We start from the raw sequence: 27,903 nt of genomic DNA on the forward strand, positions 1-27,903 counted from the left end.
TGAATTTTCGCGGAAATTGCAGAAAGTGTGTACAGAAATTTGTTCTTGTATTTTTGGAAGTCACCTTTAAAAACTCTTTCATGTTTTTTCAGGATCTGATATTGGAGTGAATTGCATGAAGTCTCTTTTAGCTGACCTACTTCAAAATAATTGGTTAGATGGCAATAGAGCAGATGGCATTGTGAGTCAGTTCAAAGAGTTTTGTTCAAATCCGAATTGTAAAACAATTATGAGCCAGTGTTGGAGGCCTGGTCAGTGTTTGGGTGACTTTTGGCTAAATAATTTGAATACTTCAGTTGTTAAAATGGTCTTGGTTTCTCTCATGAAAATTCACATCTAGAAAGAGGCTTTTTGAACAATTTTCAAGGTGTAGCAAGTTATTTAAAAGAACAGACTTCAGTAGCACGCAGACTTAGGTACGATATAGTAACTTCTTCTGGTGACTTGAGAAACTATCTGTAAAAATAGTTAAAAAAAATAAAAAAATAAAGTAAAAAATAAAAGATAAATAAAAAATAAAAAAAAATCCATGATTCATTATACATGAAATGCTCGTAGTCGTTTTGCAGAAGCAACAGATCACCGACGAGAGGAAGAGGTAAAGAAGCTGAAGACAGGAAAAATCAAGATCATTCTGAATGAGCTTGAATTTAAGAAGACTAAAATAATGTGAGATATGCACAGTATTGAGAAAATACAGCGTTTGAAGAAGTGAAATGAATCACATAATACTATTGATTTTTTTCAAAACATAATACTATTGATTTTTTTCAAAGATGTGTCATTAATATTAGCCAAATGTGTAATTAGAGTAGCCAGTTTTTGTACTTATATCCATAGTTTTTCGGGAGGTCTCACTATGACTTTCTCCTTATATGACGAAATTCTCATCTTGAGACTAACGTTACAGATTAAAATTTCAGGAAAGATGTAATGCGCCACTAATCTATATCTACACCTCAGCGCAGTACTTAATATTTTGACAAGGGGCAATTTGGATGCTGGTCTGTACCCTCAGATATTAAATTTACATAAAATTATTAAATGTTTCGAATCGATATAAAAAAATAAACAGAAATGAAATAGTTGAATTTAAGAAGATTGAAGATTAATTAAAAATCTCCTTCAAGGATAGCTACCAACAGTTAATATATTTATTGAAGGTAAAATATGAATAGCGTTTGTTATTTGTTTATGGCGGGAGATACGAAACAAATAGAAATGCAATGATTTTAAATCTTAGATCGGGAAGACTTTTTCTCCCTCTGAACCGTTCTTCCACCAATCGTCAACAAAATGATAACCTAAATTCTTAGAATACAAAATAAATCTTAAATTTTACAAAATTGTATGTCTACAAATATATCTATAAAATCCAATACTACAGATATATATATATATATATTAATAAGGACACTATTATATACACTAAAAAGTACATCGTGGCAGAAAGCAATCTGAAATAGGTTTCCATTAGATAATTGAGAAATATTATTTGGATATTATCTCAGGAACAGATTTATTTTAATGATTCCAGAATTACATAAATATTTTGTATGATCTTCTTGCGTATTAAAGATGAAGCCTCGCGATCTGTACATGTCATCCTTTAGTATTTAATGGAGTAACATGATCTTCATATTCAGTGAACCTGCAAATAAAGAAAATAATTTTTATAAATGTAGTAGTAAAAAGAGAATAAAGACGAAAGGAAGAAAGAAAATTAAAACGAAGAAATAATAATATAATGAATGAATAATGTATTTATTAATATGAAGAAATTATATATATATATAATGAATAAATAATGTATTAATTAATTTGATGCAGGGAAAGTTGAATAATTATAGTACTTACTTTATTAAGGAGGGCTCTAGAAAGAACGCGATGTGCAGAGTCCTGTCGCAATCATAAGATAAAAGGATCATTAATATATATATCTATATGTGATGAAAGTCAAGTATATTTGAAATTGTTTTTACTTACCTGTATTTGTAACGCTCCATGTGATGTGTAGTGAAGTTCTATGAAGTATTTATAAACCGTAGTTTATCATAATTGTAGTACAAGTTTCATTTCAAATATTAAGAAAATTTAATGTAACATGTCTATATATCTATATATATAACCAATAGAAGTTCCGTTAAAATTTCCTCATTTTCGTCAAGGTACGCTGTATGTTTCCCTGATATTTTTTCCACATGTTAGACAAGAGCTTGTTCAAGTTTCTGTATACTGATCTTTCCCACGCCATTACGCGCGAGGGTGGCGACTCCGATTGTGCAGGGCCAGACTTTAGCTCAGTTCGTGCTAGGACATGTTCAACTTGTTCCGTCGCATAACCAAGCCCACAAATGAATTAACTTAATCCAACTGTGAAAACTATAAAACCTAACAACTGTGTTGTGTATTGTTGTACTGCAAAGAAACTGGATCCAACATAACATCACTAGACGTCTATTTGTAAAATGCATACTATAGCAGAACAGTTTCAGAAAGGTTTGTATAACAACATCTTTACATAAATTACAACACTGTTAGTCCGGTACATCAAAGGGCATTACAGTAAAATGGCTAAACCAACCAGGATTAAATGTATCACTAGGAAGATGTTTAATTTCTTGCTTTGTGCAGGAATTTCAATTACGTAAGTATTCTGTAATTTTATAATAAATACGTTGTATTTGTTTTTATATTATTCACCCGTCATTGTCGGATCTTAATTCAGGACCTAGATTTTTTTTTTTTTTAAAGTACGGACTTGTTGCCGTCTCGTAATTCAGAGCTTAGGTTAAAATAAAATAAAATAATAATTACTCCTTTCCCCGCTATTTATCCTTCTTTTGTTGCGTAATAAATGCACATATATAATTATGTGCCAGAAGTACTCACTACTCGTAGTTTTGTCAAAATAAGTCTAAGAATTAAATATTTAATCCAAAAAACATAAAACAACCAATAAAGAAAATTAACGGTGAGACGTCGGGTGAGTGCGTCGTATAGTAAACGGTATGCAGGTTACCAGTTATAATAGCAATTCAACAAAAAACCTATTTCCTGTAACAGGTAACAAAACTTTATTATAACATATGTATATCGAACAACAAGTTAATATATGTAAATGAAAATAACACTCGACTTCACTTAAGTCTGTCTCTTTCATAGCAGTAATAAGTAACGTTTTCAGCTTTTTTTTCCCTCAAGGTTTGACAGAAAACTGAAGGAGTATAAAATCCCCACTATAAAGAGCAATAATGTAATAGCTCTTAAACATTCAAAGTTCCATTCTATTAAAGCTATTAATTTCTTTTCTTTTCATTTACGGTTTGCTGAAAAATTAATAAACTAGTCGAACAGATTATTAAACAGCAAAACCAAGCCCATATGTTTAGTCTAAATGAAAGGGAATTTGCCAATTCAGATTTTTTTTTTTTTTTTTTTTTTTTTTAAAGACACTATCACACGAAACATGAAGCATATCTAACAACTATCACCAAAGAAGCAACTTAAAATCTAACATACAAACCAGAATAAATCTCCCTTTTTTATCTTTTTCTCTTTTGTCTGAATTTCAGAAAATAATTTAGTAATGAGGTTTAATATCAAATCTCCATTAACCGTAAAGCAAGCAGTAATTCTCACTACTTCATTTCACTGTATTAACACGAATTTTGTTTCAATATTCCATATTATAAGGTCACATTGGACCATTAACGAACTACATCCCTCCCGTTTATGTGCTATATTGCCCCGCTCCACAGCTGAACGCCTAGCAGGTGCATACAGGCACAACTAGCACCATTAAGCAGGAACTATGTAAACTTCTAGCGATAGAGAAACTAGAAGAAAAGACAAACGCTATCCCGCTAGTACACTTACCGTCTCTAGATTGGAGATTTTATTTACAAACATTTTTTGACATAAATTTTATTATTCAACTGAACGCAACGTGATATAAGCCTGCTCAACCATGGAGTAATGGAGTTTGCCTACGCGTAAAACATTACTGCGCAGAAATCGCGAAAACGTATATTTTCAGCACCCCTCGTTCCGAAAATCGAGAAAGGTCTTCGTAGGCGATTAGCTCTGGTGAAGATCTATTTGTAAACAAAATTTGGTGGTTCTAGGTCACTTTTCTATGCGAAAAGATAATGACAAACAGATACACGCACACATTATTTTATTATTTCACTTTTTCTAGTTGATTAGGGGGGAAATATATTATTAGTGTATCACTGGTTTTGTTTTTCCATGAACATGGGAATGTGTATGTGGATAGAAAGGAAAATTTCAGAAAATGTTTTGGAAAATGAGAAATGTCAGCGAATTCTTTCCTGTGAATTTTGTCGCTACCCTGTGTTCCTTTGTAAACAGTCTTTTCAGCATCTATATTTCGAATGTTCAAATGTACCTGTAGCTATTTACTATCTTAAGCAGTGGTGCCTCGTGAGTGAAACCACATTGATGAAAAAATAAATAAAAATAAAATAGAAGTAGCTCAAGTGGTAGAGCGTTGGCTTCGCATTCGGGAGGTCGTGGATTCGATTCCCGCTGCCGACCATTCTGACGGCTTCCCCAGGGTTTTCCTCAGTTCTAGCAGGTAAATAACGGGATGGTACCTGCTAAACAAGCCGTGTCCAATACCTTCCCAAATCATTTTCATTGTTACTGTTATTGTTAGATACCCAGTATAAAATGGCCTCTGAGCTGTATCTGGTGATTGTTAAATAAATAAATAAATAAAATTAATATTTATCACTACAAGCTAAGGAAAAAAAAAACATACCTATATCTTTATTCCTACAAGACTTAGGACATTAGGAAAATTTTCTCCCCTTAGCTTGTGGAAATTTTCTTCCCTTAGCTCGTACCGATAAAATTGTGTCTTCCTGTAAGAGCTACCACTGATCTTGTGTCATCGCTTTGCTATCTAAGTTAAATAATATAAAAGAAAGAGGAGGGGGGGGTCCAAAGTTCTGGACAAGACATGAATTTATTCACATTGAGGGCGATGACGGAAAAGGAAGAAAGAAAAGTAGGAAAAGAAAAGTCCTGAGAACACAAGAAGAATTTGAAGTCCAGAAACTGTTTAATGCGCAATAACATTTTGTGTAAGTTGGAAACGATATGGTAAACAGTTTATGTGTTTTTCTATATTTAATATTTTGTGTTAGTAGTGTAAATTTAAATATGTGAAGTCAGTTCAGGTTGAGTGGTGTTTGATTGAGTTGGGTAATTAATTGCATTGTTTGTTTTTCAGATTGAACAGCTACACAACGAACAGGCAAATGCAGATTTTTCTCTTCTATGTGAACTTTTGAAAGATTATATTGCTCTTATTGGTGCGATTAAGGTAAATATTTAGTCAACATTTCTTTGCTACTAATTTTCAGAATTATTGAATTTGTTGACGGAAGAAAAAATATTTGTATATTTTAGTTGATGATATAGGTTGAAGTAATGTTATCATACGTAAATAAATGTTTTACTCGGAAATCAAAAATGCATTTATAGTTAGAAAATCAGTTTGAACCATACTGACTGAAAAGTAAATCTCACATTTGAATATTCACTTGTAACCGTTGTCAGCTTTTAAGAGGAGAAAACTATATTATAGCCAACTTCACACTGTAGTTCTAGATCGTAAGAAAAACTCCTCGTACTCATAACATCATGCTTTCTACCACGCGGAATCTTGGTTTCTACATACATTGTTACACTGAAACCATTGGTCGGTTTCATATTGCAAATTTCACTTTTTCTTTTTTCGTAGAAAGAAACAATCTGTAAGGATCAAATGTTAAAATTTCAGACATGTGAAAATAAGGACCACCTTAATCCACTACTTGCAAACTTCTCTATCTTTTCACACCAGCAGCTGAAACCTTATAAACCAGTAGTAGTGCTGCCTGCCCTCCCCTATATTAAACGTAAAGAAGATAAAATTCATATTATTTGCTTGTTTCTGTTATCCGTCGCATCAGTGTAAAGGACATAATTGGGGAACGTTAAGATTATCATTTCATTTTATTTATTTTATGGTTTTGTTCATTTCAAGTTATAAATTAGCGGATAAACCGTACAATTTTTCGCGGTATGATAACATAAGTAAATTATTCTTTTTCTCAGTTACTTGGAAAGAAAAAGAAATTTACAGTTAATAGGTGCGAAAAACTAAAGAAGCCATAAGAGCCGTACTTAGTACAATGTTATATTCTTACAGGATGTGTTTCATGAAAGAGTGAAAGTTTATCAGAATTGGCAACATTCCCAACAAATGCTTACGAAGAAGAGAGAATTGAAAGCGAAAATGGAATTGGCAGGGAAAACTGATAAGAGTAATCAAGCGAGAGAGGAAGTAATTGAGGTACAATTTAATGTGTAAAATTTTGATGAAACTATTGTATAATTCAGACTTCTACTGCTGAGTTTTATTATTATTATCGTTGATAGATTTGGTACTAATAATAATGATAAATGACGTAAGGACCACTTTTTGTGTATTTTTAGTACTGACCTATATGTTCGCTCTTAACAGATTTATTACGAATTCTCATCTGTTGTTTCAAGTAGAACTCATTTTTCATTATCGGGCAGCGACTGTTGTATGTTCATATGCTCCTATTTCATATTCACTTTCTTGTTTTGTTAATTCTTAAAATATATTTTATTACACTTGAGAAAAAACAATGAACTTCAAAGAAATCAAACTCGTAACGTGTGTAGAAAACTAAAAAGTATTCAATTACATTAGTTCCTTGGTAACAGATGAGTTAGCTTATTTATTACAAATTGGTACTATTGAGATGCGTGAAAATACATATATTACTTATACCCAGTAGTAACAGTTACATATTTACAAAGTCCATTGAGTAATCCACTTCAAAGTTATATCGCATTAAATTCAACATTTGAAATTAAACAGGAACGATGCCTGTATCGAGTAGTGAACTTCCATGTGTCTTTTTCCGTTGGTTAAAATTTTAAATTTCATAGTTTCCACTTCATAAGTAGGATTTTTATTTGATGAGTTTTAGTATAGTGCATGTTTTGTTCGTCATGAATAAATTATATATGTATAATTTTGACAGTGTTTGTTACTGGTGCATATGGTAATCTCAGAATTCCATTTCTTGTTCAAGTTTGTGTATATTCAGTCTCGGATTTTTTTGCTCAAAGCGTGAAATATATTTTCAATAAACGATGCAGACGGGTGCAGAACCTTAACATCTTGAAAATTGTTTCGTGAATTGTACAGATAGTTTAAAAGATATGGACAGATATAGTATTATCTTTCTTATCGTTTCTCATATGTTCCTTGATCTTGTTTCTAAATTTCTTTTAGTTATATCAGTGGAAGTTTACACATTCACACGTAATTTCACAAACTCCCATCAAGGGGATGTGATCTACAAAATGACTCTTATAATTGATGATACTTTTTTTAGCTAAACTCCGTACTTTTGCCGCCTTAAAACAAATTTTATTTTATTTATTATTATTATTTTCTAGTTTTAAGTAGCCGAAACGAAAGGCGAGGAAATAAAAAAAGCAAAAAGTCAGTTTTTGATCCGAATCAACCTTCCTTCTATAACTCTTAACATAAAAGATCTACATGCTAATTGGCTCCAATTTTCCATAGTAATCTCGTAACTATTGGATTCTCCAACCTAAAAAAAAAAATTAAAAAATTAAAAAATAAAATAAAATAAAATTGCACCTACTTTTTTTTTTTAATATTCCAAATTTATATCCTGTAGTGAATCGCAGTTAACTGAAGCGTAATCTTGGATTGTTAGAGAAAGGTAATTCAATTGTTACGAAAGCGTAGATGACAACTGACGTTACCGCAAAAGCTCAAAAGTTGATGCTATCCAATGAGGCCCATTATTTCAGCGAAAAATCGTTCAGCACATTTGCTATCACAATATTATGCAGGTAGGTAATAGACAGTACTACCAAGTTTAAATATGTGGTCAATAACACTGGTCAACAGTGAAAATGCTTCGGAGATAAAAGTAACCAATTCTTATTAATTTTAGGGTGCTAATAACGAATATGAAATTAGTTTTTGAAGATTGGTTCGGGTTTCAAAGAAATACGTTATCACCATATGCGTTCCATTGGGTATACTTACAAATTTTAATATAATTTAGCCTCAGATTGTATTTGGACCCCTCAGAAAGCTTAGCACCCCTCCTGTAATAAATTCCTGCGTACGTCTCTGGTTATCCTTATTGCTCGCACTTCATCGCTGACAAAGAAACATCAACCACATCACGGTTTAGTTTGTATTGAAGAGTTCGCCAGAGAAAACGTGTTGTATAAGGTTTTTTTTTGTAGTTACAATTTGCCATCCCGGACGTGGTCATGATGAGATCTTGCGTAAGTATGTGCTGTTATTTATTTATTTATTTATTTATTTATTTATTATTATTATTATTATTATTATTATTATTATTATTATTATTATTATTATTATTATTATTATTATTAATCTTTCTATGAATGTGCTGAGCAAAAACATGTCGCGTAAATGTGTTTACAGTGCAGAGCGAATTGTTTTTAACGAAGTGGCACGAAAAGTGGAATTTCACGCCTATCATAAAGAAAGCCTATCACTTGTACTTTGGCTGCAAAGTGGGAGATATGGACAAAAAGTGGGCATCACATATTTCTTGTAATACTTGTTCTACAAACCTGCGGGACTGGCTACATGGAAAAAGGCCATGCATGCCATTTGCAGTTGCAATGATATTGAGAGAGCCAACAGATCATATTTCAAACTGCTATTTTTGCATAGCTCCCCCAATTAAAGGTCTATCCAAAAATGAAAAAAGTAGACTATTACCTATTCAAATATTCCTTGAGATGTTCGTCACTGTGCCACATTCTGGAGAACTATAGGTTCCACATCCTCCCGTACCTTTCTCTAGTGTCTCATCCGATGAATAGCAAAAGGCGAAAAAGTCGACCCAGGTTGCTAAATTCTGTTGCAGATTCATCGTCTTCCACCGATCCTGACTTCACAAAACCAACATATTATCTATTCGCCATATGATTCTCAACCCGAATTAAATTACCTGGTATTGTCTCCGTGGCGCAGAACTACTGGCATTAAGACTCAAGAACTGGGGAGCTTATTCTAAAGTGTAAAAGTGCCCGTGTTTTAAACACGTCAGAATCCCCTGGAACAGTATTTCCAGTGGAAAGTGACGTAGTATATTGTAACAATGTAACTGGTCTTATGAGTAAACTTTACATAGAAGATAATCCCGATGAATGGCGGATATTCATAGACACATCAAAACTATTCTTCAAATATATTCTGCGTAAACTTCCACAAATTGCTGAAACTAAAATCAGGTAGGGAATCCTTATTGGCCTTCAAATTCGCTAACTCCTCAATGATTCTGATTAATATGGAGTGTTAGTAGATAAGAAGATGATTCTTTCCGAAAAGTGATGATAAACGTTTTGGAAAACGACCCGTCTCAGAACTATAAGGAAGTAGTGGAGCACCTAATATCTTCTACCAAGCAATGGGGTGTAAAATGTCATTAAAAGTGCGTATGTTGTACTCCAACATAGATTTCTTCCCAGAAAATTACGGAGCAGTCATTGATGAACATAGGAAACATTTCAATCAAGTTATATATATGATGGAGAAACGATATCAGGGCCCTGGATCTGTCCTTGCAAGTCTGCCCTTGCTAATAGTTGTTGGACAATCGCTAGAGATGTTCCAGAACCACAATACAAGAGACAAGCAAAGAGGCGCCATTTGTAATATCCATGTAAATTTGTTTTATCACTTTCATTTTGTATAGTATTAATTTCTTATTGACACTTTTATATTCTTTGAAACAAACGATGTGCCAAGGACACACACAATCAATTATCATACCCTATAACCTATATGTCAAGTGATTTTTTGTCTCATATGTAGAGGATCTAACGTTATAACAAAACGCATTTTACTCTCTTTACGTACGAACATCATTTTATATATTTTTATTTTATATCTGATTTTTCCCTATATAAAATTTGGTATTCTCAAGCATGATTGAGAAATACTTTTCCCGCATAATTATTGTAGATATTGCAATGAAACTTGGCACATGCATTGCGTAGCTTCAAGGTATAGTGTATTTTGGTACCTGTAGCTGGAGCAGCACCAGGGCGCACTACATTTGAAAAAAAAAAAAAAAGTTTTTAATTAAAAATTCTCAATTTTCCCTTTTCTCGTACATCACACACACACACACATTTTGATATAATCTCTTTGAAAGTCTGTTTTATTCTGAAGAGAGTGACGTACAAGTCATGATACACAAATAAATAGTACTGTTTGGATTCTCTTTATTTTATATCTCACTTTTCCCTATATGAAATTTGGTATTGTCAAACAGAACTGAGAAATATTTCCCCTCTCATAACTATTGTAGATATTGCAATGAAACTAGGCACTTGTATTACGTATAAAACACAGTATTTCAAAGATATATATATTATACTTGGGCACCTTTAGCCAGGATCTACCATGGGATACTACATTTGAAAAACGGGATTTTTATACGAGAAATTCCCAATTTTACTTTAAATTTCCCTCCTCTTATACATCATGTACACACGCGCATACTGCCGTTTGCAAGCTTGTTTATTCTGAAACGAATGACATGTAAACCACAATACTCTGATGAACAAAATTGAAGCAATAGCTACTTAAGTGAAAGGTCAAATAGAAAATGCAAGAATCTAAGTGTCAACACTACATAACACATATTTCTGTCGATTACACTTAAACTCGATCCAATTCAGCATTTTTATTTTCATTTTCGTATTCAGCATCCTCATTTGCATAAGAAAATGTGCTTTTCATTTCCGTAGCATGAAAAAAGTTAAAATTTGTTGTCCAGTGTAATAGTTACCGCGCAAAAACCGATATATTCGTCTTAGTAAACGACTAAAAATTAGCTTTCATTGACATTACAGATAATGTGCATCTCGCTTTTTCGTATGTTTTCTATTACCTATAGCACTCATGTTTCAAATACAGTAACTTCAGTAATTGGAAATTTATGAATTTACACAATGCTAGAAGCAAACTTACAGTCAATTATTTTCGACGTAACAACAGTATAAGCAAACGGATGGTCTAGCTATGGAAAGTAGTCCAGTCAAATTAGGCATTTTTGGGGCCAAACCCAGACATTTAAAATAATAAAACGAAACTTGCTGGAATATGTAGTACTAGTTATGTTGTATTTCTGGCAAAATATCCCCAAGAATCCTGTGACGGGTTTTGGAGCTATGACGTCATCAATATGGCTGCCGTCAAAATTTATAGTTAAATCTTTGAATGCCTATAACGTTTCACTTAATAATGCCAAGACGTTCATATTTGTAACAAACTGAAGAGAACTGGTTGGAAAATTTGCAGAATAAACCATAGTGGTTAAATCGAAGGTTTCCTTTGAAATATTTCCACATAAACTGCAATTGTATAATATTGTAGACCAATTTATTATCTTTATAACATGACACTAATTTTATTTCTCTATCGCAAAAAACAAGGGAGCTACGTGAATTTTAGTTGTGGAGCATGCAATCTACAACGTGTGCTAGATGAGCATAAAGCTGACGTACAAAGCCCTGCTGAATTCTAGGTTCTCGAAGCATGTGCCGATCTGCTAAAGGAAAGAATGAAAGAAGCTGAAGTGAAATGGGGACGAACAGCTAAACTATGGATTCAGTAGATAAAAAAAAAAAAAAATAAATAAGAAAAAAATCTGCACGCGGTTTCTTTATAATTCGCCGATTAAACAAATTTTGGGTTGGTGTCTGGACTGAAATGACCATAGAGCAGGTATTGATGCATTCAATGAAGAGCGTAGGAGGATTGACTCATGGTCGTGGTATGTCCGCACCTATACTTGCAAAATGGGTGCACACAATGCCAATAAGATCTAGACTAGTAGAGGCTATTGAGGAAGTCGCCAAAGTTCATAGCACATCTTCAGAACAACACATCGATCTAAGATTCTCAAGACAGGAGCGAGACATAACAGATACAAACAAGTTGCTAGAATGGCTTCGTGCTCACCTCCTTTTCAAGAAAACTTATCAGAACTTGTGTTCCTTTCAAGCGGAATTATTGGTGACAACTGCGTAAATTGCGATCGAACTAACGAAATTGGACTTTCTTCTCTCAAGAATAAGTTGGTAATCTTTTCAACGAAGTTCATTCCGGCGGAAGAACATGATCAGGTCGTTGACTACAGTGAATAAGGTGTCCAAATAAACAACGAAGACATTGTATTTGGTCTAGGAATTAATTCGTGCGGTTGGTACGCACACATTGAAGCTGTAGTACAAACACAAAATACATAAATACCCTAAGAAAAATATTGTCCATCGCTAGCCACCACTTTCGCCCATCTGTCAGGCAATGTACGGATTCCGTGGCGAAAGAAGTCCTCATCCTTGGAAGCGATCCAGTCAGAGACCCATGTTTCGATATCTTCTGAAGAAGTAAACCACTGTCCAATCAAATCGTTGTTCATGCAATCGAACAAGTAGTAGTCCGAAGGAGCAACGTCTGGTGAATACGGCGGGTGGGGTAAAACTTCCCATCCGACATTTTCTAAATAGGTTTTGACCGGTTTTGCGACATGTGGGCGAGCGTTATCATGTTGAACAATAAGTTTATCATGTCTGTTCTCCCATTCTGGTCGTGTTCTGGCCAGAGCTTGCTTCAAACGCATTAATTGTCGTCGATAACGTTCTCCATTCATAGTTTCACCCGGTTGCAGCAGCTCATAGTACACCACACCTTTCATATTCCACCATATGCACAGCATAACCTTTGCACAGTGAATATCTCGTTTTGGTTGTGATGGACCTGGTTCACCTGGTTTCACCCAGGCCTTTTTTCGTTTAGGGTTCTCGTAATGGATCCACTTCTCATCACCCGTAATAATTCGATGCAGAAACCCCTTTCTGCTCTGTCGTTGAAGCAGCAATTCGCAAATGGTTTTTCGTCTTTCAACGTCTCTGTCTTTCAATTCATGTGGAACCCAATGTGACATCTTTTGAATCATTCCCATGGCTTTCAAGCGTTTGGAGACTGTTGTTTGATCAACGCCTAATGCTGCTGCAAGTTGTTCCTGCGTTTGACACGAATCCTGCTCGAGCAATGCTGTCAATTCTTCGTCTTGAAATTTTTTTGGCTGTCCAGCTCGCTCTTGGTCTGCCAAGCCGAAATCACCACTTCTAAACCGTGCAAACCACTTCTGACACGTTCGCTCAGCTAGAGCATGGTCACCATACACTTCCACCAAAATACGATGACTTTCAGTCGCACTTTTCTGCATGTTAAAGTAATGCAGCAGGACACCCCGCAAAAACACTTTATCAGGCACAAATTGCGCCATGTTCACTTAACTACAAACTGGTGTTGTTGACGCTTTAATCCACTGCCCTATACTACGAACGATACGCGATGACAGGGGTTTGCAACACATGTGTGGATACACGGAACTGTGGGACGCTCCGTTCGTTGCGCCATCTCTTGTCCACCCGCACGAATTAATTCCTAGACCAAATAGTTAATTCAAACCAGCTTTTTTACAGAATGTTGTGCATTATGTGTAGTGCAAAAGATCTGGAAAACTTTTTGTCTTATGGATTGGCAGCACAACCACCATCACTATTTGACGATATCTCGATGAGAAAGGGTAATAAATCATCTCTTCTTCAAATTGTTAATATAATGTCTAGCGATTTTTCTATCCCAAGCAATGCAGCGTATACAATAGATGGTGGTTATTTATTGCATAGTTATTTGGCAGCGCTCAACAACTTACATAAATATCTGCACACAATATGTGACACATTATGGAGTATTACGGAAGTTGCCACATAGTGTGAGGAAGGAGGACCCAGCATAAAAGATGTGACCCAATCACAAAGAACCAAGTTACGTACTTCTGTTGAGGTGAATGTCGAAGAAGATAATGAGATTTCCATGTCTCAAGAGGATTTCCTCTCAAATCACATCAACAAAGCAAGGTTCAGAAATATTTTAAAGCGCTATTTGACAGCTGCTAGGTGCCATACGTATCAAGCAGTTGCTGACGCAGATACACTTATTGTAGCAAAAGCCATGGAAGTAGCTGTTACAGGTCCATCGATAACTTGTTGGAGAAGATACAGATCTCCTTGTATTGTTAATCGCGCATGTGACAGATCAAGTATTTTGGATAATGCCCGGAAGGATTGAGAAAGAAGATCGCATGTACAACATTCGATAGATACAGATCCAATTAGGTCCTATGAAAGAGTATATGCTTTTCCTTCATGCATTCATCGGGTGTGATTCTACTTCTGTTCCTTTCAGAAAAGGAGCTTACAATCTGCTTTTATCAGATAACGAGCTTCGTGATCACATGGATGTCTTCAGTACTTCATCTTCCCCAGATGCGATTAGAGTTGCGGGCGAAAAATTCTTCTAGCTATGTGTAGGGCAAAGAAAGAAAGAAACCTTGGTACAGCAAGATATCATATTTATTTGAAGACCATTGCCAAGAAGAGAATCGATGCGGACTTCAACCTTGCAGTTCTTCCTCCGACCTCAGGTGCAGCACATCAGCATTCCTTGCGTGTTTATTTAGTGGAAATATGTTGAACTATCTCCTACCGAATGGGATTGGAAACTATGAAACAATAAACTTGTGCCAGTTACAGCACTTGAACCAACTGTTCCTAAAAGCCTTCTGAAGCTAGTTATGTGCAACTGTAAAATTTCATGTGAAAGAAATTGTGAGTGTAAAAGCAATAGATTAGACTGTTCATCTACGTAGGTCATTGTGCAGGTTATGGTTGTAGTAACAGCCAAATGGCGATTGAAGAATGTGAGTATGACGAGACAAACATAATAAATTCAACATGTGCTAATGAAAATGGCATTGAGGTTAGCAACGAGTTAAGTTCTCCACCAGCATAACGTAAGCGTCCGAACTAAATGTGAAACAACAGGTGTTGTATGTACTGTAATCTTCTATATATTTAGAGTATTACCTTGTTTACGCTAATTTATATTATCATTTTTAGAGTGCTTTTTATTACTAAACACTGTTTTCATTCACTTTAGCTCTACATATTGCTATACAAGTGTTGATATAAGGATTTTAATCTTCAATATTATTTCGTATGTTATTCATAACGGTAGTTTAAATATTTAAGTAGTGCAAAACCTTGTTTCAAAAATTTATTGAAACCCCAAATGATAGAATTCAAAATAACTTCCCTAGCAGGTAAGTAACTTCCCTATCCACTCTAACCAAGTAGCTGGTAAAAGAAATCTACAACACCTTTGACCATTTGCTATGAATCTGTAAATAGAATTAGACTTTATGCTCATCCAGCACACGTTGCGGATCGCATGCTCCACAACTTATTCACGTAGCTCTGTGACTTTTTGCAATAGAAAACAAATGTCGTTTTAAAGATAATGAAATGGCCTAAAATATTATTATTAAAAGAAAAAAAAAAACGTATTAGTAGTCTATAGCCAGGGAGATACAGGGTATTTACGTGCACACTTCAAAACAAGCATTAAAAAAGTGATTTTTTGCAGTTTATGTGGAAATATTTCAAAAGGAAACCTTCGATTTAACCACTATAGTTTATTCTGCAAATTTTCCAATCAGTACTCTTCAGTTTGTCACAAATATGAACGTCTTGGCTTTATTACGTGAAAAGTTATAGGTATTCAAAGATTTCACTATGAATTTTGACGGCAGCCATATTGATGATGTAATAGCTCCTAAGCCCGTCGCCGGATTTTTTTTTTTTTTTTTTTTTTTTTTGCCAGAAGTACATCATAACTAGTGTCACATATTCCAGCAAGTTTCGTTTTGTTATTTTAAATGTCTGGGTTAAAGCTTAATTTGACTCGACTAAAGTCTTTGTCACAAGTGTTAACTAACATTATTACTATTAAATATTTTGAAACCAATATCTTAGAGAAAGGCGAACTAAAATTTTATCGCTTGCTAACGACATCTTAAGCTTAGAGTACGCAAACCTAATGAACAGCTGGTAATTCTTCTTCCGGAACTGAAGAAGAAAGCCTCAATCTTAAAATTCTCAATTGAGTAAAATAAATAAAATGAAGTTGTACTTTGTATAGAAAAAATAATAAGTTCATTTCGACTATTTACAGGAAACCTGCTGTAACATGTTTGTGCATAAAAAATTTGCACCCACTAAGATGATTAAAACTGTATCTTTGGATCAATATATTTCTTAGAGCGTATTGATTTGCCGTGGTTTCCCCACAAGAAGAATTATCCAAGGAAATTGATTTTATTTTCCAGATTGGAAAATCCAGTGGTTACGACAGGGATCGCAATGGAAAGTTAACATGAGGTAGCAAATAAATCTTTTAATTCTATGAATTACAGAAGGAATGTTTATTCGGCGCAATTCATTTCTTCTTGTTCCAGTCGTTTTGGTTACTTAAAATGGTAAATAAGTAAATAAGTTTCAAGTTGACAAAAAACACGGAAAAATGTCTCATCAGTTACCGTATAAGAATTGTTATAGATCACATCACGTTAAGTAGAATTTATAAAGTCATATGTGAATGTGTGTGAAGACTTACGTTTGTACGACCAAAAGTAACACAAGTATAAGATCAAGGAACATACGAGAGACTATAAAGAAACTGCCGTGGTGTCAGATCTTTTAAAGCATCCGCACAATTAAATAATCCAATACGGTTACACACCAGTCTCTTTGGATGGGGAATGGAATGCTGTGATCAATAAAACGCACAGTACAAATTATATATACCATTTGGTCATTACTGTAATATGAATCTTTATTTACTTATTTATTTTTACCTATTTATTTACTAGCAGAATACCTTCTTCGCACGGGGGGAATAAATTTCATTTTGGACATAGACTGAATTTGGATTTAAATGGCATCGGAAATGTCACTGTTCATCTCGGTGACTTCGAAAACTATGGATTCAGGACTAATATCGGTCATTTTCGATCATTTTTATATGTCTCCCCCTCCCCCAAGTTGCGGGACTGAATTTGTATTTGAACGGCATCCGAAGTGTTACTGTTCATCCGAGTGAACCCGGAAACTATTGATTCGACATTATTATCCAGGGTGTCTATCGGTCACGAAAATCATGAAAAAGTCACGAAATCAGAAAACGGTCATGAAAGTCAAGAAAAGTCACGAAATTTAGCTTTATGGTCACGATTTTTTAATCTGTACGAATATAAGTACAGACTGGAAAATTTTATTGTGTAAAACGTCAAAATTCACCGCCAAAAACGTCTATTGTCGGCTTTAGACGCTACCAAATTGCAAGCCAAGCACGCGTCTTTCGCATGCATGAAAATTCGGCATTCACATTCAAATTCGCTCTTGAGACTGTCCTTCAGCTGGCATCATTGAGCAGTGGCGATGCAAATCGCATTGCATCGCCGAAACCACCTACGCATCTAACCAGTTCATTCAACTGTGAGAAGATGCCAACCTTCTATCACTCCAAGGAACAGCCTTTGAAAGTAGAGATAAGATAAATATAAGTGCTAAAAAATATAGGTACTTTTATTAGTTTTTGAATGTTACGAGATTTAATGGTTTGGTAAAGAAAGGGTCACGAAAGAGTCACGAAATTTCACTTTCGAATTTTAGTAGACACCCTGTTATCGGTCATATTGGATTATTTTTAAATATTTATTCCCCTTCCCTTAAGTTGCACCGTCAAAGTGAAATGATAAAAACCATCCCAGGCCCGAACCTCATCTATGTTGAAAATTTGATCGAGATCGGTCGGGTAGTTTAAGATTTATGAAGTCACAAACATAGTCACTTTCATTTTTGCGTATGTAAATTTATTTATTTATTTTTTGGAAAAGGGAAGAAGTAAAAAATACTTTAAAAATCTTTAAATAGGAAAATTTTTACTTGTGAATTTTTTTTAACTATGAAGTGTGAATTACACCACGGAAAAAGCAAACGAAGGATCCATCCTCGTAACAAGCAAGAAGTGCAGGATTTGATTCAGTAAAACTGCAAAGTGGATTATCCAATGATTTTTTTTCTTCTTTACGTACTTAACTGTTACTACTGTGTATAAACAGTTTTTGTATTTAGATGCACCTACATAGTACTGATTTATAGTAAATAAATTACCTTACATCGGTCACCAAGGAATTAATGGCGTTGATCACTTCTTAGTTTTTTTTTTTTTTTTTTTTTTTTTTTTTTAATATATATACATTACAAGTTCGATTTCTTTCAAATGTATTGGTGCTTTTTAAGTGTAACCAGAATATGCGCTTATAACAGGCAAAGGAATATGTGAATCAGAAATAGGAGTATATGAAGTACACAATCGTCGCTACCCGATGAAAAGAAACTAGTTTACTCTGAAATATAGCAAATGAAAATTCATAATAAATCTCAAGAGGGAACATACGGGTGAGTACTGAAAATATAGTAGTCATTGTGTTCTTATATTTTATTGGGCAGTTGAATATATTGTTAGGTCAATAATTGTATTTTTTAAGAAATTATTAATGAACTATATTTTCTTGTAGCTAATCATATTTTCATTGTTTTGTAAGTGAAGTTATTCTAATAAGAAATTAAATGTTAATAACATAATTTAGACTGATTTATTATTAGAGAAGAATAGGAATATGTATTTTATGTTGTGAAGTTCAATACTATTCAAATGATAATTAACTACTGCAAATTAACATGGAACGAAGTTTGTTCTTTCCATTTTTTTATCTTTTTCTTGGACTTTAGTTATAAAACATATAACATAATTTAGTGATATATGTTTCATTACGGAAGCCGCCCTTTGTTAAGGTGGGAAACACTTAATTTATTTCCACTGTTTAAAAGTGCATGTAATAATCATAGTTTCAATTCAATTGAGAGAAAATGTGTCTTGTATTCTTAAATCATTACAAACAATTTTTGGTAAAATTTGGAATTATATAAATAATTATTTGAAATAAAGTAAAACTAGTAAATAAGTACAGCCAAAGCTCCTGATTCACGGGGGTAACGTTCCGTTGAACGTCGCGAATAAATAAGCAGTGGATAAGGAAAAGTATGGAATTATAAGAGATAATTTAAAATTTTTCAAACTTACAAATCAGTAATAGTAAAAAATTCATTTAATTAAAAAAAAAAAAAAAAAATCAGCATGCCGTCAATGTAGGTTACTTAAACTCTTGCAGTGACTCTTTGAGGCAAATAATACATTTTGATATGACAAAATATTTCCAGCATCTCATGATATCCATGTTCGGGTTACTTCCTGTAATGATAAGTATGATTTTTAAAGTTTCTTCTTATGTAATAAGGTTTAAAATCTTAAAGTATTCCTTTGTCCGTCGGTTGAAGTAGGGAACATATATTTAGTGGCAACAATATCACCCTATATTAGGATGTACTGCTTCAAGCTCACGGAAATGACCTGCCGCATTATCAAGAACTTAACCGCATCGATATATAAATAAGTCATTCTTGTTTTTATTTTTAAAAGCACGAAGATTTAATGATCTAAGAACGTTAGGGCTTAGTTAAACAATCTCCTGATGCATTAGAACAAAATAGCAACGTAATTCTGCCTTTTACCTCGTAAATTCAGGTAGATCTTTCACTTTTTGATATAAAGGTTTTATTTGACACTTTTTTCAAGAATAAACCTGTTTCAGGTGCATTTAAACACTTGCCCAGTTTTGTATCCGCCTTCAGACATTCAAAACATCATCTGGGTATGCTACTGCTGCTGTAGGCTCTGCAATTGGAGCTTCTCCCCACAATTTTTATGTAGAGTGATTGTCATACGTGGAATTGGTTAAACCAACCTTCTAATGAGTGAAATCCTCCATTTAGATGTTGAGTGGTAGGTTCTTTGGAATGCACGTAAAGACGTTTAACTTTCTCATGAATTGTTACATTCTTTAAAGGCACTTTGCTCTGATTATGGTCTTCATTTCGTAATGTAAATGCAGCTTCCATTTTTTTTTCAATTGCTGGATCACATCTCGTGTTTATTGATAGCAAAGTAGAAGCTACAGAATTCTTGATTTTGTCTTAGGATTTTGGGACACCTCGATATTAAAAGTACGCGATACGAATACAAACGTATCATTAAGACGTGAACGACCGAGAATTTCCATTTTAATCTTAGGTGGTGAAACTTTTTTTCTTTCTTCCTGACTCGAACTACGTTACATGTTCTGGAGATTATAATATTCACGATCTGTAAATCGTTAAAATAAATACATAAATAATAATAATATTTAAAAAAAAACTAAATGCTAATTCCTTGAAAGTATTGTGACAACTGAATAATTTGCCAAAACACAAAACAAAGATAAGTTCAATTAAAGAACAAAGTTGCTCGTATATTCGCTGACACAGGCGGTATCGATAGGAGGTGTTAAATCGAAAGACAATTGCATTTTAATAACATAGTGTTAGAATCGGAAACAACAGCTTTATATTTATTTACCTGAAAAAGTAAAATATGTATTGATAGCAGTGGATATGAGTTTGAGATGGTTTTGATCCGCGAATAATAAAATTCTTATCGGTGACTACAGAAATTGGTCACAATTATTTTCCCCTGTATTGTTTTCACCGGGAAAAACGAAACCGTACATAAGGAGCTTTGACTGTATTAATTGAATGTTTTTTTGCTGAATATTCTAACATGTCCACATGATCAGCTCAGTGACATGTAATGTATATAACAAACCCTTACATCTTACACTCAGTGTACACGAATACATGATACGAATAATTCTTGGTTTACCGATATTGCAGTGGGAAGCCAAAGTGGAAAGGGGCCAAGAAGAATTCGATAACATTTCAAAGATGATACAGAAGGAGATGGAGAGGTTTGAGTTCAATAGGGTAAAAGACTTCAAGGCGATTATCATTAAATATTTAGAAGAATTAATGAATCATCAGCAACAGGTAAGAGTTTCTCTTTATTACGGTCAGGTAGAGTTGTAGCACTTGGAATTAGAAATTGCCCTTGTTGAGATCTTTAACTTCTTAAAATACCATATAATTGTATGATGTATTACAGTGAATTAATGTGGTGCAGTGAATAACCAGTAAAGTTTTTCACCAGTATATAATTTTATTGCTGAATATATTTATTTTAATCTATGTATTGGTAAAAGTTTTATTTTGCAAGATAAAGCAAACTACAGGAATTCTTTCGTTTTCGTATAATTAAGTTTCTGGAGATAAAGGTTATTTAATATTAACCCTTGATTGGTGTGGCGAGGTAAAATTAATTTCATGACCGAATTTGTCAGTAAAGTGAAGGCCTAATTTGGCCTTGATTCCAAAATAGGCAAGATACAACTTCGGTTGTTATTTTCTTCTTGTCGTAAAGTATCTCTAGAAAATAGCAGGATTCCCACAGTCCTGGAGAATAGAGAATTCTGGTTTTGTCAGAGGAAAAAATTGGGAAGTAGTAAATATCAAGAAAGACAACTACATAAATGTCCATAAAAGAGGAAGTACTTGAGGAAGTGAGTATTTGTAGTATTTGTAGAATTGGATGTTTAAATCAGGCAACAATATAATTTTTTTCTGAGAGTAAGTTTAGGTGGCTTTTAGTGAGGAATCCACAAACATACAAATGCAGGTTAGAGAAGCATTAACGGATAATGGGTTTGTTATAATTTGTGGTGGAGTTTTGGGTTTGCGGTAATCGCGTTTATTACAGTTGAGAGATTCAATGGAAAAATGACACATGTACAAATTATTGAAAATTTTCATGTTATCTTGCATTGTTGTCTTCTATTACTCTAATTTCAAATACGATTTATTACTAACATCTCTGAATAGCGACTTTGGTGCTTCTACGAAGAGTTCCTAATTCTATGAAAAACTTACTTCCTAGCATCATACACCTATTTCCCGTTATAGAGTCCTTGTTATTAGGTCCAGTGCGTAGGTTCAGAAAGTTCAACTCTGATTTGTTTTTGATTATTAAGTAAAGGTAGGAGTCAAATATTAGCTTCTAGTTTTGTAGGGTGGAAAAGAATTAAAGATTTTGCAGAAAAGACAGAGTAACAGTTTGCGGTGTTGTGGTTTGAAACAAAAGTATTTTGTGTAAAAAATCAGTTTTTTTTTTTATTATTATTATTATTATTATTATTATTATTATTATTATTATTATTATTATTATTATTATTATGTTAACGTTGTTTATCTATTTTGAACAAAGTTGGGCTTAGGAACATGAGATCGTTCCTAATATTTTATGATGCCAACATTACAGCTGAAGGTGGTCATCGGCCTTGTCTCCACTTTTTCACTTTTTTTTCCCCAAAATATTACAGAAATCAAAGGAAAACAATATTTCGTTTATCATCTACTTTAGTAAATACAAAATATTACTCAGCAAAGTAGCCAGTATTTTCGATTTTGATTTGATTTGATTTTGACTTTAGCGTCTCTTTCAGCAGCAAAACATGAGGTGTGGATCTACAGCTTAACGTGAGATCCAAGCCTCATGAACTCCCGCCCAGAATCGAACCCGGGACCCCCAGGCCAAAGGCGTGTACGCCAATCGCTTAGCCTCGAAGGAGCTCGCCAGTATTTTCGAGATGATCTTCGTTTATGCTCAGTTTGTCATCCAAATCTATAATGTCATAAGACAGTGGACTCATCTTGATAGTGTAAGCTTTGTCTTGTCTATGCACTAAACAATATCAGTATTTCGGTCAACTCGGTGACCTTGTTCTGGATCAGTTCTGTCTGCTTCGCTAGAAACCTATTATTTTTCCATCCGTTGGTGTGAATTATACTGTCCCATAAAAAGAAAGAGACCTCAAAATATTCCGAAATAACAATAATAATTACGTCAATGTTTAATAATCATCTAGCTGGGTTTACATCTGTCCACTAACAAGTTGAACAGAACGGGAGTTCATAAGATCAGAATCAAAGAGTTCACAAGTGAACATGTGAGAAGAAAGTTATTTATAAACTGTCGTTCTCTTCAACTTGTTAGTGAACAGATATAAAACTAGTTAGGTGACTGTTAAACAATGTTATAATTAAGATTTAGAAAAAAAAAATAATACTTTGGGTCTTATATAGGACAGTACAATGTGCAATAAATCACATCAACGAATGGGGGAAGTAATAGGTCTCAGCAAATGAGATGGAAGTGATCGGAAACAAGGTTGCCGAGCTGACCGAAATATTGGTATTACTTAGTGCATGGCAAAAGAACACATGGTACAAAAGGAAGCCCATTATTATTATTATTACTTTTTCATATGTACTCTAGCTTTTACTAGTATTTATAACGTCATTATTGATTGAAAAGTTTTACAGGGTTTGATGATAAAGTTCCAGAATGATGCTGGTACCTAGAAAGTTGAAGGCACCGGAGTAAACCGCGGTGAAGATTATTCAGAGTAATGTCCCTTTTTCTCGTGCACAGATTTACCCATTTTACAAGTTTTCTAAAACTGGTTTTGAAGCCATCCTTTTAGATGCTGTTGATTTGTGCCGTCACGGATGTGTTTGTATCCAGAAGTCGTGAAATACAGTCCAGTCAGTGCAGATTGAATTTGGAAAATAGGAGAAGTATGAGGGAGCCAAATCCGGGGAAAAACTCCTACTACACAGACTTAGACAACTCAGTGCAGCACTTGGCTCGCTGAAATGTTTGCTCTTCATTCGAGAAATGTGCAAAGAATGAAGCACAAACTACACGCAAATCTCCTTTTCCTCAGATCTTCCAGGATCCGCCGGATCGTTTCGTCGTTGATGTGCAGCACATCATCATCATCATGGGGACCGTCATTTGACAGTGTAACTACAAGAGGTCACGAACACACTCTACATTGTCCTCTGAACATCTGATTCACGCAAACGTCCTCCTCTAGGATCATCAGAAATATCTTCACGTCCATCACGAAATCTGATGTACCACTCAGACACACAATTACGAAATAGGGCATGCTCGCGGTGAATAGTTCTAATCATAAATTTCTGTTTTTAATGAGCTTACTTACAACAAAACTTAATGTTCGCTCTTTGTTCCATGTAAGAATCCATGACACTGAGAACCAGAGTGTATTCGATTATCGATTAGAAGAAACAAGTGCTCTCTTTCCGAAATCTTCCCATGTCTGCAAAAGAAGAATATCATTGCATTAATCTCACATGATAATTCACTTACTAGTAGATACAGAGTAACAGCATCACTTTTGGAATTTTATTGTCAAACCTTCTATTATTTGACAATGGAGAACATACTGTAACACAATGTATTTCACTAAGAAGTATTTTTTGTAAATATTAATGATTTCTAAATATTAAATAATTACGCAGTTTTTAAAAAAATATTTTTTAATTTCTCCAACATATTGAAACACGTGGAAAGATTGGGCTGGATTAGTAAACATTCCTGGGATAGCTTTTTTTGTAAATAAATCTCTCTGATTCAAAATAGCATGAACATACTAATAGTTTTATTACGCAGAGAAAAATGAATGATGCTGTGTTAACTGTGGAGAGTAAAATTCGTGTTCAACAGTCTCCTGCTAAGTTACAGGTTCGGAAACAAGACGGTGTGCCCTCATAAGAAGTTTCTAATTGGATGTAGATAACGAATTTGATAGATATCGTAGACATTTACGCTAATCTAAATACCAATGAAAAAAAAAAAAAAAAAAACTTGGATATTCAGAAGTGAATGAATCTTACATCCAATGTATTTTCGTACAGCTAATGTTACCTGTAGATTCCGGAGAACATTGATTTAGAGATACATCATTTTTTCTTTAAACTTTCTGGCAATAAATCCCTTTTCACAAAATATAGAATGCAGAATAAATAATTGTAATTTATATCTTTAGATTATTATTTTGTGGTTTAAAATTACACAAAATTATATTTCAAAATTATTTAGTAGTCTTGTTTTAAGACAATACACTATATATTACACTTCCTTTCTTCTTTAAACTTAATTACAAAAATGTTCAAAGATTATTTATATCAGAAAAATAATTTTACAATATAAACATGAGGTACTTAACAAATAGTAAACTTAAACCCAACAGTGCAGATATACATAACGTCGGCATATTGACATTAACATTGAAATAAAATGAACAAAGAAGTAGAAAACCTAAACCCAACAGCGCAGATAGACATAACGTCAGCATATTGAATAAACATAAACCAAACATTCAACCGTCAACATTGAAATAAAATGAACAACGCTGAAACGGTCCGTTACAACAGAGAATTATAGTTTATGTAAGGTTAGCTCGAAGACATTGTGACGAGGTCTTACAAGAATCTCGTAAATAAGGAAACAAATATAAAAGGTAGCAGCTGGGAAAGCAGCAGAGAAACCAACTACAAGAATGACTATGAGAATGAGGTATCAATCAGAATAGGAAATTATTGCTAAAATTAAGTGCTTAAGAGGCACAGTATAAAAACGTGTATTTTAAATGTTATGTTGTATGTAATTGTGCATCGTTATTTCTGTTAACAAGGTTTCAATTTGTGAAGTTTGGTCTGTGTTAATTATTTTTAATTTTTTTCATACACTATTTTGTATAATAATGATAGTTTATGATTTTGAAGTACCTGTAAGTAGAAATGAAGATTACTGGAATTTATTGTAAACTCTCGGATACAATCTGGGATTTGTATTACGCGGCTAAATGAGGATGGTGTATGCTGCATTGAGATCTTTTCCCTGTTACGTGAGTCGCAGATTTTTGTCAGGAATTACCAAAAAAGTAAGGCAAAACAGTAAAGTCTGTGGGAATTCCGAAGGAACAATTGGTGTATCAATATCGACGAAATGCGGGTATTTCTAAAATTAGGCAGAGTTATGGAGGTGAACTGAAAAATCAAACTGTTTATAGTGGCTCGTCATATATTTTCTCAGTTAATAATATAGAAAAGAGTGACGACTACAAATTCAACAAAGAATATGATCTTTTGAATATTTGTCGTAGAATATCAGTTTCTTTGAAATTTGTTAAGTAATAAGAATCTGAATTTGGACGTTAACACGGATGTCGATTCATCCGTCAGTATCAGTGGCCATTTTAAAGTTATATTGTTTTGTCTTGCTTTGTCTTGTACAGTTTGATGTCTGAATTCAATAGTAATTTTCAGATTTCCAGAATAGGGAAAGTAATACAGTGAATATATAGTAGATTTTCGGGTGAAGAACTTAATCCGTTCCATAACGCTATACGTAAACCGAAATGATGTTTTCCATTGAAATTAATATAAATACAATTAGTCCGTTGTAGCCACAGAAATATGGCAATGTTTTTTTAATATTTTAAGTGTTTTTCTGTGCTGAAGAATATAGAATGAAAATAACATTATCCTTTTTAAAGACAAATAAGTAACACAAAATTAAACTCAACAGTAGGAGGGCTAAGGAACACAAAATGTGCAAGAAAGAACAAAATGTAGCTTTCAGGGCTCCCAGCTGTCCTATTTTTTCCTATATTTTGGAAATTTGTGTATATTTGTCCTATATATGTCCTATATTTCCTATATTTTTCATTGATTGAGTTATTAAAAATACAAGCCAAGGGTAATCCCAGTGATGATTTAAATTGCTGCATATTAGCAATATGCTAAATGTGTCGCAGCTTTTTTTCTGAGAAACTAGTCACTAATCTTCTCTATTTTATTTTATTTTATTTGCTTTTTCCTATCCTCCCATATCCACTCTTTTATTTTTCTTTTCTTTCGTTGTTTCCTATGTGCTTATTCTTCCCCAATGAAACTTAGCTGAGGAACCTTGCCATGCTCCAGTTTCTTATAACAAGCTGTTAGCATTTTCCTTCAGTAGTATGTGCAGCAGTATTGACTAGGCGTTGAGGTGTGTTGGTATTCACCAACTTACTTCAGTGCTTTCCAATATTGCTGTACTTAATATGCAGGGTTCTCGCGCGTCCTGGAAAATCTGGAAATAAAAGTGTATCGTAGAAACGCCCTGAAAAAGTCATGGAATGTAGAAAAATGGTGAAAACCCTGGTTGCTCTAGAATTCTCTCTCTGTGGCCAGCACTGACAGAATATTTCCTTAATTTCCTTCCCAAGTAAAATCAAATTTCATTTCAGTCAGAACGCTACAAGAGAATCTTTCAGAACTTGAGATTTCGTGTTACATTTCCATACTTACATCATTTTCTTATTAGTGTAGGCACTTTATTTGATGAATTCCTTGTGATTATGCAAAAACACGAACCACTTATCCAAATTTTGCATGATGAATTAGTTGAACTGCTTCAAAGAATAATGACAAGAGTTGTAGTATTTAATCTGTACAAAAAAAAAAAAAAAAAACTAATCTGAATATAAAAGTGAAAGAAGAAAATATCTACTACCAGATAAAATTGATGTCGGTGAAGGCGCACGGTTGGCATCGAAAGAAGTCGATAAAGTGTAAAAACTGTTATTTACGCTAAATGCAAAGAAATTCTTCATAATAGTAACAAGTTATCTTTAACAAACGCTGCCACTAAACAACCAGATTTTGAAACATAGCCAGATTTTGTATCCTGCTGTTAGACATGCGAAGGAAGAACAAGATAAGATATTGTCATCTTAGAAACGATTGGCAGGTGTTGACCAGTCAGGAAATTGACAAAGCCGTAGACGAGTAGCGAATTTACGTATATAAGTGATCAGAGCATACAGATGACTTTTTTTTTTATTGTAGTGTTGACTGTATTGGAACAAAGTAATGCTGTTGGAAAATAATACAAGGAAACCAAAGTATCCAACAATTACTAAACTTGTGAAAGCAGTGTTAACA

The 27,903-nt window shown here is 33.8% G+C and overlaps 1 protein-coding gene across 3 annotated transcripts in view; it reads left to right on the forward strand.

Moving 5' to 3' along the window:
• Snx1 (sorting nexin 1) overlaps positions 1–27,903 on the forward strand; it is a 105,473-nt gene that overhangs the window by 62,791 nt on the left and 14,779 nt on the right. For all 3 annotated transcript variants that reach the window (XM_081747899.1, XM_081747900.1, XM_081747902.1), the window contains 3 exons: positions 5,261–5,353; positions 6,224–6,367; positions 20,887–21,039. In XM_081747899.1, coding sequence (XP_081604025.1) covers positions 5,261–5,353; positions 6,224–6,367; positions 20,887–21,039 — 390 coding nt within the window. The remainder of the gene's footprint in view (positions 1–5,260; positions 5,354–6,223; positions 6,368–20,886; positions 21,040–27,903) is intronic.

This window comes from Thermobia domestica, chromosome 2, assembly GCF_964235325.1.
Source record: "Thermobia domestica chromosome 2, izTheDome1.hap1.1, whole genome shotgun sequence".
Classification (NCBI taxonomy): domain Eukaryota; kingdom Metazoa; phylum Arthropoda; class Insecta; order Zygentoma; family Lepismatidae; genus Thermobia; species Thermobia domestica.